General features: G+C 39.8%; 1 protein-coding gene across 1 annotated transcript; it reads right to left on the reverse strand.

Moving 5' to 3' along the window:
• Window positions 1-636: 636 nt before the first annotated feature.
• On the reverse strand, window positions 637-15,500 carry CCDC190 (coiled-coil domain containing 190). The gene is made up of 4 exons (XM_030937123.1): window positions 15,337-15,500; window positions 5,774-5,972; window positions 1,968-2,094; window positions 637-1,697 (listed from the first exon to the last, which is right to left on the reverse strand). The coding sequence occupies exons 1-4, from the start codon at window positions 15,373-15,375 to the stop codon at window positions 1,142-1,144; spliced, it is 921 nt and encodes a 306-aa protein (XP_030792983.1). The 5' UTR covers window positions 15,376-15,500; the 3' UTR covers window positions 637-1,141.
• Window positions 15,501-17,734: the final 2,234 nt, after the last annotated feature.

Here is a 17,734-nt window from a genome sequence, read left to right on the forward strand (position 1 = left end):
GGGTTACATCAAGTATGGATGCCAGATATGAAATAGGCCCCCAAGTTTATACTTCTGGAATTAAAGTTTGTTATTGGGCTGAAGATTTGAATTTATCCACCATACAGGCATGATTTCTTTGAGACCTATGGTGCAAGATGATTTTCCTAATAAAGTCAGTATAGATAAAAAGTGGTGATGATTTTATTCTACACTTCATTAGGTAGACAATAAGTTTAAATGCGTTAACAAAAAGCTATTGTTTTCTGATGACTTATGATACTACTTATTTTTAGTGTGATATTTGGATCCCTTGAATGGGAAACAAAATCTAATCGATTCTTTTACAATGTAGCCCAAGTCATAGAGGCCTACTTGAAACAATAACTTGTTAACAATGTTAGTACCTCTCATTTTACAGTGAAATCATTTTGATAGAGTTTGCTGTGCATTTGACAGCATGTTGGGAGATGATTAAAAGTTTTTTAAATCCTTTGATTCTAAAAGATAAGAGAGGGAAAAGATTGTCCATTATTCTTTCAACAGGATTCAAAAAATTTGATATGAGCAGGTTGAAAGTGGGAAGGTGAAAACTAAAATGGAGCTATCTGTAAATAAAGGAAAGGAGGAAAGGGCTTCCAAAGAGAGCACATGGGTGTGGTTAAAGAGCAGGTTTTCTTTACAGACCATGTTACAGTACATGTTTACAATCGCATTCCTATTCCTACCACTGCTGTATATCAAACTAAAACAAAGAGAATAGCTACGCCGTTTTGCCAGCAGGTGGCACCATGAGAATCTCCTAGAAGAAACAGGAAGACCCTGAAAGCAAGACTACTTACTGTTTTCCCAAGTCCAGTCATCAATATATATTCATATTGTTGATAACATCATAAACACATCCCTTAAAAAGCACTTTCAGAAGATTCATTCCTCCCCTCCTTTTTCATATATTAGCATTGTTCATTCAAGAAATATTATATTCCCGGAAAATAATAGGAAGTTTAAAATAAAATTGTAATTCAATTATGTTTGTTTGTCTTTCTCTGTATTGCTTAATATAGCCATTTGAGGAGCACATTTCCTTAGCAATAATGGAATATGTTATTATCAGGCTATGTTAAATGGTTAGAGAGGAAGAAACTTAGAAGGCACTCTATTTTCACACTCCTCGCCTGCCTTCCAGGGATTCCCCATGCCCAAATACCTCCCCAATGCTAAGCAACCTCTCAGACTCAGGGGGGACCCTGTGCCGGAGATAATGCACATTTCTGGCCTTTGAAAGCAACTCTAAGAAGGCTGGCTTTGTGAACTCGCCTTCGAAGCTTCCTGCACGTTCCATGTGATTTGGAGGAATTTGTTTTCCAGTGTTCCCATCTGGCTTTAGAGCAATATCTTTTGATCTGGTCTTATCAGCATGTGCCATTCCACTGTTATGAGCTGGGCTGGAACTAGGACCTTGTTCTATGGTGTTGGTGGAAACCTCTTGATTGTGGCATAGAACAGAGATGCCCTTACTGGAGTCTACGTCCTTAGGTGGATTCACAGAATCTTTCTCTTGGGCTTGTGGTTGCTCTTTCATGAAGCAGGCAGTTCTGTTATTTTGAGAGAGTGGCTGCTCTTTGCTCTTCATGGAGTCTTTGAGGCCAGGATCATGTGAAGGAGGCAGCTGGGACTTGCTTTTGTATGTGTCTTGGGTCATACGGGTTGCCAATGCTCTGAGAAAGGAGATAAAAGAAAGATCTCTGAAAACCAATAAAGAAGCTCTTCTTTAGATCTTTCAACTTACTAGAATGTAGTCCTCTTCAGTATCAGCCAAGGTAATATAGGTGGGAATGGGGTGGAGGGTGAAACTGAATGGTAACAATGTAGGGAAAATGTCTCACTTAAGAAGGGGAACGGAGCATTTCTTCAGGAACAGTTTAAAGAGGTCAGTTGGGAAGAGGGACTTAATGTCATACCCATGAGTTTAGTAATCAAGTTCTTACCTCATTTTCTTAGCCTGTGGGGCTCTGTGCTTCTGCCCTCCTTGTGGTGAGAACATGAGAACATCATCTGGTCTCTTCTGAATTCCATTCCCCAAATAAGAGGAGAACTTTTTCTTCATGGTTTTTGCTTGAGTTAATTAAGAAGTGTTATGAGTTGGATTGTGTCCTTAAACTTTTTACTTTCAAGTCCTAACCCTCAGTACCTCAGAGCGGGACCTTATTTGGAGATAAGATCTTACAGAGATAACAAAATTAAAATGAGGTCATTAGGGTGGGTCCTGATCCTATATTACTGGTGTCCTTATAAGGAAAGGAACTTAGAACACACAGACACATACAGGGAGAGCACTAAGAGACACAGGGAGAAGACAACCATCTATAAGCCAAGGAGAGAGGCCTGCAAAGAGCCTTCCCTCACAGTTTTCAGAAGGAACCAACATGTCTGACATATTGATTTTGAATTTCCAGACTCTAGAATTGTAAGGCAATACATTTCTGTTGTTTAGGGCACCCAGTTTGTAGTTCTTTGTTATGGCAGCCCTAGAAAACCAACATAAGAAGAAGAAAAAGAATTCTGCAAACTGGGCTTTCAGAAAACCAATGTGTATAAACCTTGGTGTATATTACACATTAGGTTCATCTGGTGTGATAGATGGGAAAGGAAAAATTTAAAGCAGTTTTCCAGTGTTTACCTAGTATATGTTAAAGAGGATTTAGAAACACTAAGATCAGAGGTTTAAACTGGCTAAGCCCGTGGAGGTTTCCTTTGAACATTTTACTTGGCAACCACAATGTTTTCAAAAACAAAATGACTGGGTGTGAGTGGATTGTCTCCCTCACTGCAATTATGTGACCTCCTATCCAACTGTGAGTTTGCAACTGCCAGCCATGACTAAGTGGACTTTTCACTTGTTGAGTTGATGTTTTAGCATCTTGCAGACATAGCTGCTATGGAGAACTCAATTAGTTTTTAAGACATCTCATGAACTGGTCATTTAGAATTGAAAGTCTTGGACTAGTTTTGCTCATGGGAGAGAATTCTTTAAATCTACTGTTCTGTTAATAGGCACCAAGCAGAGGGAATATGACCAAATAGGGAACCTAGAATTCACATTGAACTCCTAATACTCTTTCATATGATCGCTTCTTTGTGAAGCGATCAGAACAAGGAAGAGTGTTTTGTGAGCCTCTCCTCCTTTGTTTTCTCCTTGGGGTCTTTTGTAGGGGTCTCTTACATGTAAGAACTTCACCTATTCCATATAAACTGAGGGATTTTGAGCTACTTCTCCCAGTAAGGTCTGTCTTCTGAAGTTTAGACCTACAGGGACAATAGGTTGAGAAATGAACATATCTTTTCTTTGAAACTTGATGTTTCTCCAATGTTCTCTCTGTGAAGGTATGGTACTTCTACCCACCCAGTTACCAGATTTGACAAGCTCATTTGAGCACCCACTTTGTGCCAGGCAATATACTTTGGATTCTGGTTTTCTTTATCCTTGGACATATATTAAGTCTTAAAGCTCCAACAATTCTACTTTCTAAATATCTTGAGATGCTCATCTTCTCATTTTCTTCACCTGACCAATGCCCTAGTTTAGGCCTTGAAACCATGGCCTGAACTTTGTAATTCTATCAGGTCTACTCTGACTATAGCCTGAGGTCTATTTTACCTTAAACTTTGCACCCAGAATGATCTTTTTAACATTTGAGCATGTAATTTTCACCAGTCTCAAACCCTACAGGGTGAACTCTCAACTCTTTTGCTAGACCTGTGAAGTCATTCATGATTGGATTGGATTGGAGACATTGGCTACTTAGCGTTGTCTCTGAAAACTGCACCTACACGTTCTCCTCTTCCCCACTTCCATGTCACATGCCTGAAGTACTGAGCTATTTGAGGCAAGCAGTGCTCATTTATGTGCCTTTGTACATACTATTCCTTCTGCCGGGAGTGGCCCCATTCCATACGTCCTCCTGACAAACTTCCTACCCTTTCCCCATTCTCCTCCTCCTCTGAGATTCTGCTCACACACTGTGTCTTTTGGGAAATCTTAGCTAAAGCCCTTTGATAGACACAGGAACCTTTTTATGTTCCTGCCCTACTTTGCAAAGAACTCAATTAGCAGTTTTGATAATCATTTTTTATAAGCAGAACTACTCTCCAATTTAAATATGAGTACTTTGAGGGCAGAGACCATGGTTTTTCATATTTGCATTCCAGACTCTACCTGAGTAGCTGTTTTGCAAAGTCTGGTCTGAAAAACACCTGTCCCAGAATAATCTGCCTTAGTATCATCTTAGTTAAAAATGTGGATTTTTAAGCCTAATTTCTAACCTGCTGACTCAAAGGACTGGCAATATGCATCTTAAATAATCCACTCACTGGCATAGAATTGAATCTCAATAACAATTTCATTTAAATGAATCATGGAAAACTATTGCCTAGCACAGTGCCTAAGAAATATTGAGACTTAATACATATTGCTTCCTTCCTGTATCCCCAATTTTACTGTCAAGAAGTCCGAGGCTTAGAGAGAATATGACTTTCCAAAGGATATGGAGGCAGAAGCACTGAATCAAAGTTTTCTACCTCCTGATTCATACTGTTTCCAATCCAACTCTCTACTCAGCAAGGACAGCCACTTACTAGGGCCCGGCCTTTTGTACACCCTCCTGAGAGTAGCCATCTGATCTTCGGTGTCCTTTTTGAATAAGAGTGGGAATCAACCAAATGGCTTCTAAGACCCTTTTCCAGTATGTGAGCTCAAATTCTAGGTTGGTTTAAGCATTTATTGCAGACAGGGAAATTGAAAGCAGAGGAGTTCAGTTAGTTGCTCAGAGTATCTTTCAACCCCAAAGCTGGAGGTTAGAAAGAATTCCCAGGCTAGACATTTGGCTATTACTCTTGGCATTTATGTCATGTATAAGCTCTGTTGACCTGAAATATTTTATATTCATTTATAGCACCTGTCCTTCCTCTTGAACATGCTCTGTCCATTTCAGACTCCTGAGTTCTGGCACTTGCCTTCAGTAAGAAAGGATGTAGTCTTCAAGAGCCAAGATATTTCTTTCCTGTGCTGAATTTTTAAGTAATATTAAAATCTAATTATTTTAATGATGAACAAAGGAGAACTAGTTTCTACAGACTGTACAACTGCGACAATTTTCAACAAAAACAGTAGAAGGGTTTCAATTGTGTAACAATTTTTAATTGATAAGAGTGTGCACTTATATAGCACTTACTTTATCCAAGTGCTCACTGAATCCTCAAATAACTTCATAAGGTAGGAAATACTTTTATTTGACATTGGAGGAAGCTGAGGTACTAATTCCAGAGACATTTTTTCTTTCCTTTCTTTTTAAACTTTCATAAAGTGGGCTAGGACAGCGACTTGCACATTAGTAACTGCTCAATAAATTGTTGTTAGATCCAAAAGAGAAAGATTGGATATCAAAAAATCGGTGAAGCCAAATCAGCCCAGATAATGAAAGAAAATAAAAATGAAAAATAAAATTTAAAAGTAGAAAACAATGGATTTAAGCAAGAAAGAGCTAACTTGAAAGATGGCAGTGACTGCAAGCCTGAGAAATGTTAGCTCAAGAAGGCTTACCAGTAGGCTGCTGGGGGGAGCTATGCAATCGACGGGGGAGGGACAAGGAAGGCTAGACAGCCTAAAATCCAGGCTCTGATCAGAAGCTCTTGCTGTCTTGGCACTCAGGGCTCTGAAAGGGCCTCAGCGGAGTGATGGGCCCACTGCCCTGCTGTGCCTCTGGGGCATCATCCTCTCCAGTCCTGAAACTCTTACCTTGCTGCAACTTCTGCAGTTCTTTTTGGAGCTGCCTCTGCTCCCAGGTCAGCAATTTCACATGGTAGAGGCAGATATCCTCCAGTTTCTGCAGCCTTTGGTCCAGTCTGGCTTCAGCCAGCTTGACATTCTTCCTCTCCAAATCAAAGTGCCTATACAATTGTTCCCTGACCATGTGCCTCTCCATCTTCTTTATGGTCTAGAGACAATAAGGCATCACAACTAACCTGATCAATGGAAGACTGAGATACTGACCCCTGGCTTTTAATCGGAGATCAGTGGTTGAACCTGTGTATTTCTGAAACCACAGGTGCCTAGTCAGATGAAATCACACTATTGTTAAATGAGTTTCCAGAGTAACACAGAAGGATTGAGGGTAGTCATTCCTCTGAGCCTCAGCCTCCTTGTCAATAAAATAGTGATGCAATACAATAGGCTCCCCCAACACAGCTCCCAGTCACATTTGTGTGACGATCAAGTGAGATGGGTAAGAACAACTCTTTGGGAAAAAAAAGGCAGCCTACATATATAAGGCATTATTGACCCAATAAGAAAAGCCTCTTTTACTGTTCTTAAAGGCTCCCAAAGAGGCTGCTCAGAGGTCTGGAGAGGATTTTGGAACTTAGGACGTGGCCATTCCTTCCCGCACCCTGCCAGTTCATTAATTCACACATGCATAGGTTCATTCAGCCTATAATACTACTGTATGCCAGGTGCTATGCTAAAAGCTAAGAGTAATGGTGAATGAGACACAGTTCCTACTCTCAAGGGGCTTTCTCGAAAAGCGGAAGATTGGGGTATCCTGATTATAAAGTAGAACAGCATCTACGATGAGTAGTCTGGGCAACACCAGGGAAGCTGCTTAGATTGGGCAAAAGCTCCTCTTCTCATCCTCACCCATCTTCTCAGACTTTAGATGCTCTCCTTCCTCCATGTACCCTGATGTCTAAGCCCACACCTGCTTCTTTCTCCTCTAAATAGCACTAAGTAGGGACACATTTGTCTCTCGTTTGAGTCTCTCTAACACTTTTCTCAGAGCTCAGACCACAACATGTGCTCAGGATATAAACAGATTGCTGTCAATAAAAGTTTTGGTGATTATAATACAGAAAAAAAGCTTAACATCAAAAAGGAGGAAAAGGTCAGGACAGAGGAAAGAAATACATTTTAAGGTACTTGTTTTAGAGTCTAAAGCATAGACTAAACTTTTGTTAAAGAACAGGGCCAGTAGAACTTACCTCCAAATCCAGGGTTTTCACCATCAGACTATGTCTTGTTTCTTTTGCTATGTTAGGCTGAGTCTGGATTAATGAGCTTATTTTTCTTCAGTAAACTTAGGAGTCTGGTGTTTAGAGAAAGGACAGAGGGAGACCCGTTGGAGAGGGCTGTGAGGAGAATGTTAAATACACTTGAAAGCTCTCTTCATCCCTCCCTACCTCCCCTGGTCAAGAATGCTAGCTCCTTGGGCCATGGCACTAATCCCTGCTGGAGAGGCCAGAGCTCTAAATAGCTCTGTCGGTAAAAGAAGCCTGCCAGCTCTAGCCTGTCCCAAGAGGGGTCCACAGCGCTCCTTCTGGGCTGTGTCCATGGGAGCCAGGAATGAAAGCAAGGAGTGTCTGTGTTCTCAATCTCTCTCTCCCCCACCCTTTCCTCCTTTCCCTCCTTTTCTTTTTTTCTCTCTTTGCCATACCTCCCTTCCCTAACCTTCATTCCTACTTCTTGAAAACCAGGTCAGCCTCAAAAGAAAGCACCCTGTTTTTTCTGTCATGACTGTGCACACTTCGTGCAGGAGAGAAGTTAATTTATTTTGTATTATTGCACACCGTAGTGACCTTCTCCAGGCCTCTCCACGTCCTCAGAGCACTTTGGTGCTTATCAAGATTTTCAAAGTGGTGAAAGCAGCACTAAGCAAAGTAAAATTAAAATCAACTTTTGTGTGCATATGTTGAACAGCTACAGTAGAAGGCTGAGCAGAGCCATTGTTTATATGACAAGATATTGAGTGGGATTTTTACTGTTGCCTTGGAGCTCCATCTGAAAATAAGAGGCACTGATATTCCACAGTCTAAATAGAGCTGCCAACACTGGGGCCTGGTAATCCCCCCAGAGTTTACTGACATGCAGGCAGCTAAACAGGACCTACTAACCACAATCATTGCCCAGCAAATAAGTAATTATAAGGAGATTACAGGGGATAGCAGGGAGGAAGAACATGCTACTCTCACAGTGGGAGGTAGTTCCTTTCCCATCCTTTCTCATGAGGTAATTCCCTCACCTCCAGAATTTAAATGAATGAAGTGGGATTCCAGGAAAATTTTCTGGGAGAATGAGATGCTACACAGGGTGAGACCGGGATTGGGATCGTACCCCCAGCTAGAGGATTGTTGACTGCAGAACAATAGAGCAGTCCCCATTCCATCCCTTTGTTGCCACTATAGCTGATGATAGTGAGGGATTTCTTAGAAAAGCTTGGTTCCTGCATGTCATGTTGAGAGGGAACTGAAGAGGAAAGGCTTGCAGAATTAATCTATGGCTGAAGGGCAAGAAGGAGCCTTAGTATGGAGTGCCTAGGAAAAGAATGGTGGCCAAAGCCATCCTAGTTACTCTCAGCCCTCTGAGAATGTCAGAGAGGACCTGGGTCCATGGGAGGGAGCAGAGGGATTATATGAGGTGACGGAAACCATGGCATAGTCATCACTTTGCTCTTCTTGGAAGGCAGTGCTTCATCCGGAGGGGAAATGGAATCACAGGCAGGGCCAGAAGGAGGCAGAGACAGAAGGGATCTGAGTGAAGATGAACTCCCTCATAAAACCACACATCTCAAAGCAGAGGACATGAAAACACAAAGAATAGACAGAAAAATCTATCTATGGGAACGTGGGAACACAATAATAGATAGGAAAATGCCAGTCATGCCTGCATCACAAATGTGGCAGTTATATAGGAAGATCTCTGCCTCCTCCATTCTCTCCTAGCCCATGACCTTAAAATGGTTAGTGTTGAAAAGACAAGGGAGAGTAAGTATACAAAAAGATCATGCCTTTTCCACTCCAAGGCTTGGAGAAGGAAGAATGATACAGCAGATAATCCTCCTTTCCCATCTCCAAACATCCTGGAGTCCAGTGAAGAGGGTTTTAAATTAGTGTGAAATTGGAGCTTCAAAGCAGAATGGATTTTTTTTAAACAAAATATCAAGGAATGTGTAGAATCTGCCCAGGATATCATTAAGGAACAAGAAAGAAAATCAGCAAAGATAGTGATTGGAAGTGTAAAACTATCATTCTCAGATTATGTCCTTGCTTCCACTACCAGAGAAAGAAGTAGTTCAAACTGTTCAGTAAAGTGGTTTTGATTAAAATAAAATTTTACAGAATAGATTTTTAATGCACGTTCATGTAGTTTTCTATGATTTTCTCTGTTTTACATGGAGTCACATCCTTTTGTAGTCAAAACATATCTGGAATCAAATAATCTGCCATTTATAGAATATGTGACTTTAGTCATTAATCCTGTCCTATCCTTTGGTTTCTTTATTTGTAAAATAGGTTAAAAGTATCTTTATCATAGGTTTTCTGATAGAATTGAATGAAATGATGAATTTAAAGTAATTCGTGTATAGTAGATGTCCAATAAAAGTTAGCTCCTGATTTTCAGCAAAGATGGAGTAATGGGAACTAGATTTACTTTTCTACATGAAACAATTTAAAAAGCAGAAAAAAGTCATGAAATTAAAAAAAATTGGATATCAGTCAGAACAGATGGTGATCCCTGAGAGAGTGGAAACAAACCAGGGAATCCTTATTATTGCTACAGCTTACTGACTAGAAAGGGTTTCCAGACCACAGCACAAGAATTGAGCAACCAGGCAGGGGTTCCTGACTTGAGGAGACAGAGGTATAAGTTCAGAGAGACCCAGGTATCCAGAATTAGCAGGGTAGAGCAGTAGATCCAAGAAGCTCAATGAGGCCAGGCGCAGTGACTCGCCTGTAATCCCAGCCCTTTGGGAGGCCAAGGCAGGTGGATCACAAGGTCAGGAGTTTGAGACCAGCCTGGCCAACATGGTGAAACCCCGTCTCTATTAAAAAGACAAAAATTAGCTGGTTGTAATGGTGGCCGCCTGTAATCCCAGCTACATGGGAGGCTGAGGCCAGAGAATTGTTTGAACCTGGGAGATGGAGGTTGCAGGGAGCCAAGATCACACCATTGCACTCTTGGGTGACTGGGTGAGACTCCATCTCAAAAAAAAAAAAAAAAAAAAAAAAAAAAAAAAGAAGCTCAATGAATCTCAAGCAAAAGATATATGAATTAAACTACTCCAAGGTATATAAAATAAAATTATTTTAAAAAGTAATAAAGAGATACCCTTAAAAACAGCCAAATTTAAAAAGATACATTATATACAGAGGAACACAAATAATTACACAGACTTCCTACCAAAAATGATGAAAACCAGAAGACAGTGGAGCAAAACTTTTAAAGTTCTGAAAGAAAAAATCAACCTAGAATTCTATACTCAACAAAAATATCTTCAAGAGCAAAGGAAAATTGAATAATTTTTCAGTCACACAGAAGCCTAAATAATTCTTCAACAACAGACCTACAGTTCAAGAAACGTTAAAAGTAATTTTTCAAGCAAAAGAAAAATTCTACCTGATGGAAATCCAAATCTACACAAAGAAATAAAGAGCACCAGAAATAGTAAATCCATGAGCAAGTATAAAGACTATTTTTCTTATTATATAAATCTCTTTAAAATGTAATTAACTGTTCAAAGAAAAACAAAAAATGTAGTGTGAGATGTATAGCATGTAAACATGTAAACAGCATGGGAACAGTAGTACAAAATTCACGTGAGAATAAATGGAAGTTTACTGTTACAAGGTTCTTATATTTGCAGCATTATCATATGACTTGAAGGTAGACTGTAATGAGTTAAAACTGTGTATTCTACACTCTAAAGCAACCACTAAAATGATATAACAAATAATGATAATAAATCAACAACTAAGGTAACATTGAATTATGAAAAATGCTAAACTTGAAATAAAGCAGAAAAATAGGAAAGAGGAAATAAAAGAACTATGAATAAACAAGAAATAAATGGCAAGATGATAGATTTTAAACCCAAATATATTAAGAACCATAATAAATATAAATGGTCTCGGCCGGGCGCGGTGGCTCAAGCCTGTAATCCCAGCACTTTGGGAGGCCGAGACGGGCGGATCACGAGGTCAGGAAATCGAGACCATCCTGGCTAATACGGTGAAACCCCGTCTCTACTAAAAAATACAAAAAACTAGCCGGGCGACGAGGCGGGCGCCTGTAGTCCCAGCTACTCGGGAGGCTGAGACAGGAGAATGGCGTGAACCCGGGAGGCGGAGCTTGCAGTGAGCTGAGAGCCGGCCACTGCACTCCAGCCTGGGCGGCAGAGCAAGACTCCGTCTCAAAATAAATAAATAAATAAATAAATAAATAAATAAATAAATAAATATAAATGGTCTCAATGCCCCATTAAAAGGCAGAAATTTTCAGATCAAATAAAACAACAAGGCCACACTATATCATGCTGACAAAGAAACAAATCGAAAACACTTTTGTAAAGTATGAAGAAATGAATAGGTTAAGAGTAAATGAATAGAAAAAGATATACCATGATCACACTAAATAAAAGAAATTAGAGACAGCTATATTTATCCCAAATAAAATAGTATTCAGAGTCAATAATTTAATAGGGATAAAGAGGGTAATTTCTTAATAATAAAGGGATTCATTCATCCACAATAAAATCCACAATATTTTGCACCTAATATGGGAAGCAAAAACGAATAGAATTACATGGAGGAATCAACAAACCCACAGCTATTGTCAGTGGCTCCAACATCCTTTTCTCAACAAGTTATTGAAAAAGTATAGAGAAAATTAGTAAGGCTAAAGGAAATTGAAACAACTCTGTCAACCAACTTGATCTAATTAACATTTATAGAATGTTAATTATACCCAACAACAAAATACTCATTCTTTTCCAGTGCATAATGAACATTTATCAAGATAGACCACAGGTGGGCCATGAAACAAGTTTTAATACATGTGAAAAATTAAAATAACAATGTATTCTGTTTTGCGTTGCTACAATGAAATATCTAAGGCTAAGTGATTTATAAGAACTGAAATTTGGCCGGGCGCGGTGGCTCAAGCCTGTAATCCCAGCACTTTGGGAGGCCGAGACGGGCGGATCACGAGGTCAGGAGATCGAGACCATCCTGGCTAATACGGTGAAACCCCGTCTCTACTAAAAAATACAAAAAACTAGCCGGGCGACGAGGCGGGCGCCTGTAGTCCCAGCTACTCGGGAGGCTGAGACAGGAGAATGGCGTGAACCCGGGAGGCGGAGCTTGCAGTGAGCTGAGAGCCGGCCACTGCACTCCAGCCTGGGCAGCAGAGCAAGACTCCGTCTCAAAAAAAAAAAAAACTGAAATTTATTTCGTCAGTAACACAGAGTTGATGTGATGTTTAAAAATCAACATGATTTAACCATATTAACAGAATATAGACAAGAACCATAAAATCATCTGAATTAAAAATCATTTCACAAGATCCAATATCAATTTCATCAAACTAGGAAGAGAAGGAAATATCTTCAACCTGATAATTAGCATCTATAATAAACCCACAGTAAACATTATACTTAATGGGAAAATACCCCCAAAGAATGAGAACAAGGCATAGATGTTTGCTCTTACCATTTCTATTTACTATTGTACTAGAGGACTTAGCTACTTCAGTGAGGCAAGAAAAAGACATGCAGACTGGAAAGGAAAGTACAACTGTCTTTACTCACAGATGACATAATTTTCTGTGGAGAAAATAGTAAGGCATTTACATCTTGTGTGATTTTAGCATGTATCAGTATACAAAATATGTTTACATATATTAACAAAAATATTGTAAATTAAAAATGTCGTAATGAATCCAAAATATTTAGAAATACATTTCATAAAATATAGAACTACAAAATGTTTTATAGAGAGATTAAAGAAGACCTAAATAGACCGGGCACGGTGGCTCACGCCTGTAATCCCAGCACTTTGGGAAGTCGAGGCAGCTAGATCACCTGAGTTAAGAGTTCGAGAGCAGCCTGGCCAACATGGTGAAACCCTGTCTCCACTAAAAATACAAAAATTATCTGGGCATGGTGGCAGGAACCGGTAATCTCAGCTACCTGGGAGGCTGAGGCAGGAGAATCACTCAAACCCAGGAGGCAGAGGTTGCAGTGAGCCAAGATCGCACCATTGCATTCCAGCCTGGGCAACAAGAGTGAGACTCTGCCTCAAAAAAAAAAAAAAAAAAAAAGTAAATAAATGAGGAGATAGTTCATGTTTATGGGCTAGAATCCTAAGTATTTTAGACTGCCAATTCTTCTAAAAATTATCTGTAGATTTAATCATAATCAAAACCCTAGCAGACTTTTTTGTTTATTTTTTCTGGCAAATAAAGGTGACTCTAAAATTCAAATGGTAATACAAATGACTTAGAGTTGTCAAAATAATTTTGAAAAGAATGAACAAATTATATTGGACTTAATATTACCTGATTTCAAGACTTATTCTACAGCTATAGTCAATAAGATTGTGTAGTGTTGGTATAAAGGTGAACATGTAGGATCACTACCACAGAGAAGAGACTTTAGAAGTAAACCCACACATTTAGTCAGTTTATTTTAGAAAGAAACACCAATATAATTTAATAAGGGGAAAGAATATTCTTTTTACAAGTAGTATTGGAACAATTGGGTATCTATGTGGAAAAGAAATCAAATTTCAATTTTTATGTTACCTCCTACACAAAAATTATTTTAAAATTGATTATATACCTTAACATGTAGGCAAAAACTACAAAACTTCTAGAAGAAATATAAGAAAAGAAAATTTTTGTAAACTTGAGTTTGGCAAAGATTTCTTATATAACAGACAAAAAGACCAAACTATAAAATAAAAAATTTGATAAAATGGACTTAATAAAAATTAAAACCTTCTGTTCTTAAAAAAAACACTACAGGGAAAACAAAAGGCAAGCAAGAACTGGTTGGAATATATTGACAGCACAAAAAACCTAACCAAAAAACTGTATCTATATCTAAATAACACCAACAACTTAACATTTAGGACACAAATAATTCTATTTAAAAATGCAAAATAGACGATCCAAAAGAATATACAAATGGCCAATAAACACATGAATATATGTTTAATGTAATTAGTCATTAGAAGTTTAAAATAAAAACAATGAGGTATCCCTTTTTACTCATTAGCACAATTTAAATTAAAAAAAAGGGGGTAAAACCAAGCATTGGTGAGAATATGGAGCAATTGGACTTTTATACATTGGTTTTGTGAATGTAAAATGGTACAATCATTTTGGAAAACAGTATGGCAATTTCTTACAAAATTCAACATATACTTACATATGACCCAGCACTTCCACTGCTGGATACTTAACGAAGAGAAATGAAAGCATGTGCTCATAAAAAGACTTGTATAGAAATATTGTATAGCAGCCTTATTCATAATAGTCTCAAACTGGAAACAACCCAAATGACCATCAACAAGTGAACTGGTAAACAAATTGTGGTTCATCCATACAGTGGAATACCACTCAGCAATAAAAAGAACAATACATTGACATGGGCAAAAGCATGAGTGAATCTTATAGATAACATGCTGGTGACAAGAGACTGGATAGAAAAGACAAGTGGATTCCGTATATTCGAAATATTATAACGTGCACAATTAATCTATGATGACAGAGATCAGATCAGTGGTTGCCCGGGTTGAGAGGTATAGATAAAGACTGACTACAAAAAAGAATGAAGGAAATTTCCTGGGAGACAGAGGTGATGATTACTTGTTGCATACATTTGTTGAGGCCAACAACTTAAGGACTTAAACTGTGAATTTTAATGAATATAAATTATATCTCAGTAAAGTTGATTTTTAAAAAACTTAATTTCATAGTAAAAGAAAGTCATTTTCAGACAAGTAAACAAAAAATAGAGTTTGTCCCCACTAAATAAAATTCTGCAGGATGTATTTGAAGCAGAAAGAAATGTTTCTAGATTTGGACTAAGATACAAGAAGGAATGAAGGGCAAAGAAAGTGGTAAACATGTGGGTACATCTAAATGAAGATTGAAGGTATAAATCTGGGACTTGGAAAATGATTAATTCAAAGTAACACAGCACAGAGCTTTCAAAAAAGAACAGTTCATTGTTCTGAGGTTCTTTTATTGCTCTGAGAAAGGTAAAGACATTAACATTATACTTTCATAGATTAAGATTCATGTTGTCTATTGTGAATTTTAGCTCCAGACCAACTGCAAGAACAAACCAGCAATCCCGAGAGAGGACCCACGGACCCTTTGGAGGAAGTGGACTGCTCCTGCAGGACCCAGTAGATACCCCAAATACTGTGAGTGTCCCAACTGTGGGCTTGGGAAAGGGAGATGCTCCTCTCCCAAATGCACACCCACCCTGGAGAAACTGAAGGCCTCTTTGTGGGAGAAGTTACCTGGAGTTGAGTCAATTTGGAGAGCCGAGTGAAATACATAGGTGGAGGAGGTGGTGGAGAGGTCCTGGGGGCTTACTGCATCTCCTAGCAGGCCATTCCTGCCTGGCACCATGGGGATCCATCAGTAAGGTGACCAGAGGAGCAGGGGGTAGAACTCCATGGGGAGAGGGAAATGTCTAACTGAACTTTTTAAAAATTTGGTTGGGGCGAGACGCCTCCTGGTCAGAACTCAGGGAAGGACGCAAATCTGTTGTGCAGACTCCACAGGCGGGGTATGAACCAAGCCCTTTTCTTTTGCAGTCGGTAGCCTGGAGCAAGTTTTCAACCCTGTTACAGCCTCCACCTGGAAACAGACTTGGGACTATTGCAGGGGCATGGTGGGAGGGAGATCAGCCCTTCAGTTTGTGTGGGAGCTGAATGAGGCCTGTGATTGCTGGGTTTCCCCAACTTCCCTGACAACCTGCGTGACTCAGCAGAGGCAGCCATAATCCTAGGTACACAACTCTATTGACCTGGGAATCTCGCTCTCTTCCCCTACAGCAGCCACTGCAAGACCCACCTAAGCAGAGTCTGAGCTCAGACACGCCTAGCGCCACCCCCCCTTGATGGTCCTTCCCTACCCACCCTGGTAGCAGAAGACAAAGGGCATATAATCTTGGAAGTTCTAGGGCCCCACCCACTACCAGTTCCTCCCAATACTACCACAACTGATGCTTTCTGGAATGCACCACCGCCTGGCAGGAGGCCAACAGCACAAAAACAGAGCATTAAACAACCAAAGCTAAGAACCCTCACTCGTTCCAGTGCACCCTGCCACTCCACTGGAACAGGCACTGATATTCATGGCTGAGAGACCCATAGACAGTTCACATCACAGGACTCTGTGTAGACAACCCCCAGTATTAGCCCGGAGCTGCGTAGACTCACTGGGTGGCTAGACCCAGAAGAGAGACAACAATCAGTGCAGTTTGGCTCACAGAAGTCACATCCATAGGAAAAGGGGGAGAGTACCACATCAAGGGAACACGCCGTGAGACAAAGGAATCTGAACAACAGGCTTCCACCCTAGACCTTCCCTCTGACAGAGACTACCCAAATGAGAAGGAACCAGAAAACCAACCCTGGTAATATGACAAAACAAGGCTCTTCAGCACTTCCCCAAAGTCACACTAGTTCACCAGCAATGCATCCAAACCAAGGAGAAATCCCTGATTACCTGAAAAAGAATCCAGGAGGTTAGTTATTAAGCTAATCAGGGAGGGACCAGAGAAAGGCGAAGCCCAGTGCAAGGAAATCCAAAAAATGATACCAGAAGTGAAGGAAGAAATATTCAAGGAAATAGCTAGCTTAAAGAAAAAACAATAAAAAATTCAGGAAACTTTGGACAAATTTTTTTTTTTTTTTTTTTTTTGAGGCGGAGTCTCACTCTGTCACCCGGACCGGAGGGCAGTGGCCGGATCTCAGCTCACTGCAAGCTCCGCCTCCCGGGTTTACACCATTCTCCTGCCTCAGCCTCCCGAGTAGCTGGGACTACAGGCGTCCGCCACCTTGCCCGGCTAGTTTTTTTTGTATTTTTAGTAGAGACGGGGTTTCACCGTGTTAGCCAGGATGGTCTCGATCTCCTGACCTCGTGATCCGCCCGTCTCGGCCTCCCAAAGTGCTGGGATTACAGGCTTGAGCCACCGCGCCCGGCCTGGACAAATTTTTAGAAATGTGAAATGCTCGGCAAAGTTTCAGCCATAGAATTGAACAAGTAGAAGAAATTCAGAGCTTGAAGACAAGTTCTTTAACCCAATCCAACAAAAACAAAGAAAAAAAGAATAAGAAAATATAAACAAAGCCTCCAAGAAATCTGGGATTATGTTAAATGACCAAACTTCAGAATAATCAGTGTTCTTGAGGAAGAAGAGAATTCTAAAACCTTGGAAAACGTATTCAGGAGAATAAATGAGGAAAACTCCCCTGGCCTTTCTAGAGACCTAGACATCCAAATATTAGAAGCACAAAGAACACCTGGAATATTCATCACAAAAAGATCTTTGCCTAGGCACATTGTCATCAGGTTACCCAAAATTAAGATGAAGGAAAGAATCTTAAGAGCTGTGAGAGAGAAACACCATCATTCTTCACAGAATTAGAAAAAACAATTCTGAAATTCATATAGAACAACAAAAACCTGCATAGCCAAAGCAAGACTAAGCAAAAAGAACAAATCTGGAGGCATCACACTACCTGATTTCAAACTATACTATAAAGCCATAGTCACCAAAACAGCATAGTACTGGTATAAAAATAGGCACATAGAGCAACGGAACAGAATAAAGAACCCAGAAATAAACTCCAATTCTTACAGCCAACTGATCTTTGACAAAGCAAACAAAAACACAAGGTGGGAAAA

The sequence above is a fragment of the Rhinopithecus roxellana genome, chromosome 8 (genome assembly GCF_007565055.1).
Source record: "Rhinopithecus roxellana isolate Shanxi Qingling chromosome 8, ASM756505v1, whole genome shotgun sequence".
NCBI lineage: Eukaryota > Metazoa > Chordata > Mammalia > Primates > Cercopithecidae > Rhinopithecus > Rhinopithecus roxellana.

Excerpts from the sequence above, each read along its gene's own strand:
- CCDC190 (XM_030937123.1), bottom strand. The coding sequence starts at position 15,375 with ATGTATTTCACTCGGCTCTCCAAATTGACTCAACTCCAG. Across the intron at positions 5,973-15,336 it reads CCAAATTGACTCAACTCCAG|ACCATAAAGAAGATGGAGAG; the intron begins GTAACTTCTCCC and ends TATTGTCTCTAG. Across the intron at positions 1,698-1,967 it reads CCACAGGCTAAGAAAATGAG|AGCATTGGCAACCCGTATGA; the intron begins GTAAGAACTTGA and ends CTCCTTTCTCAG.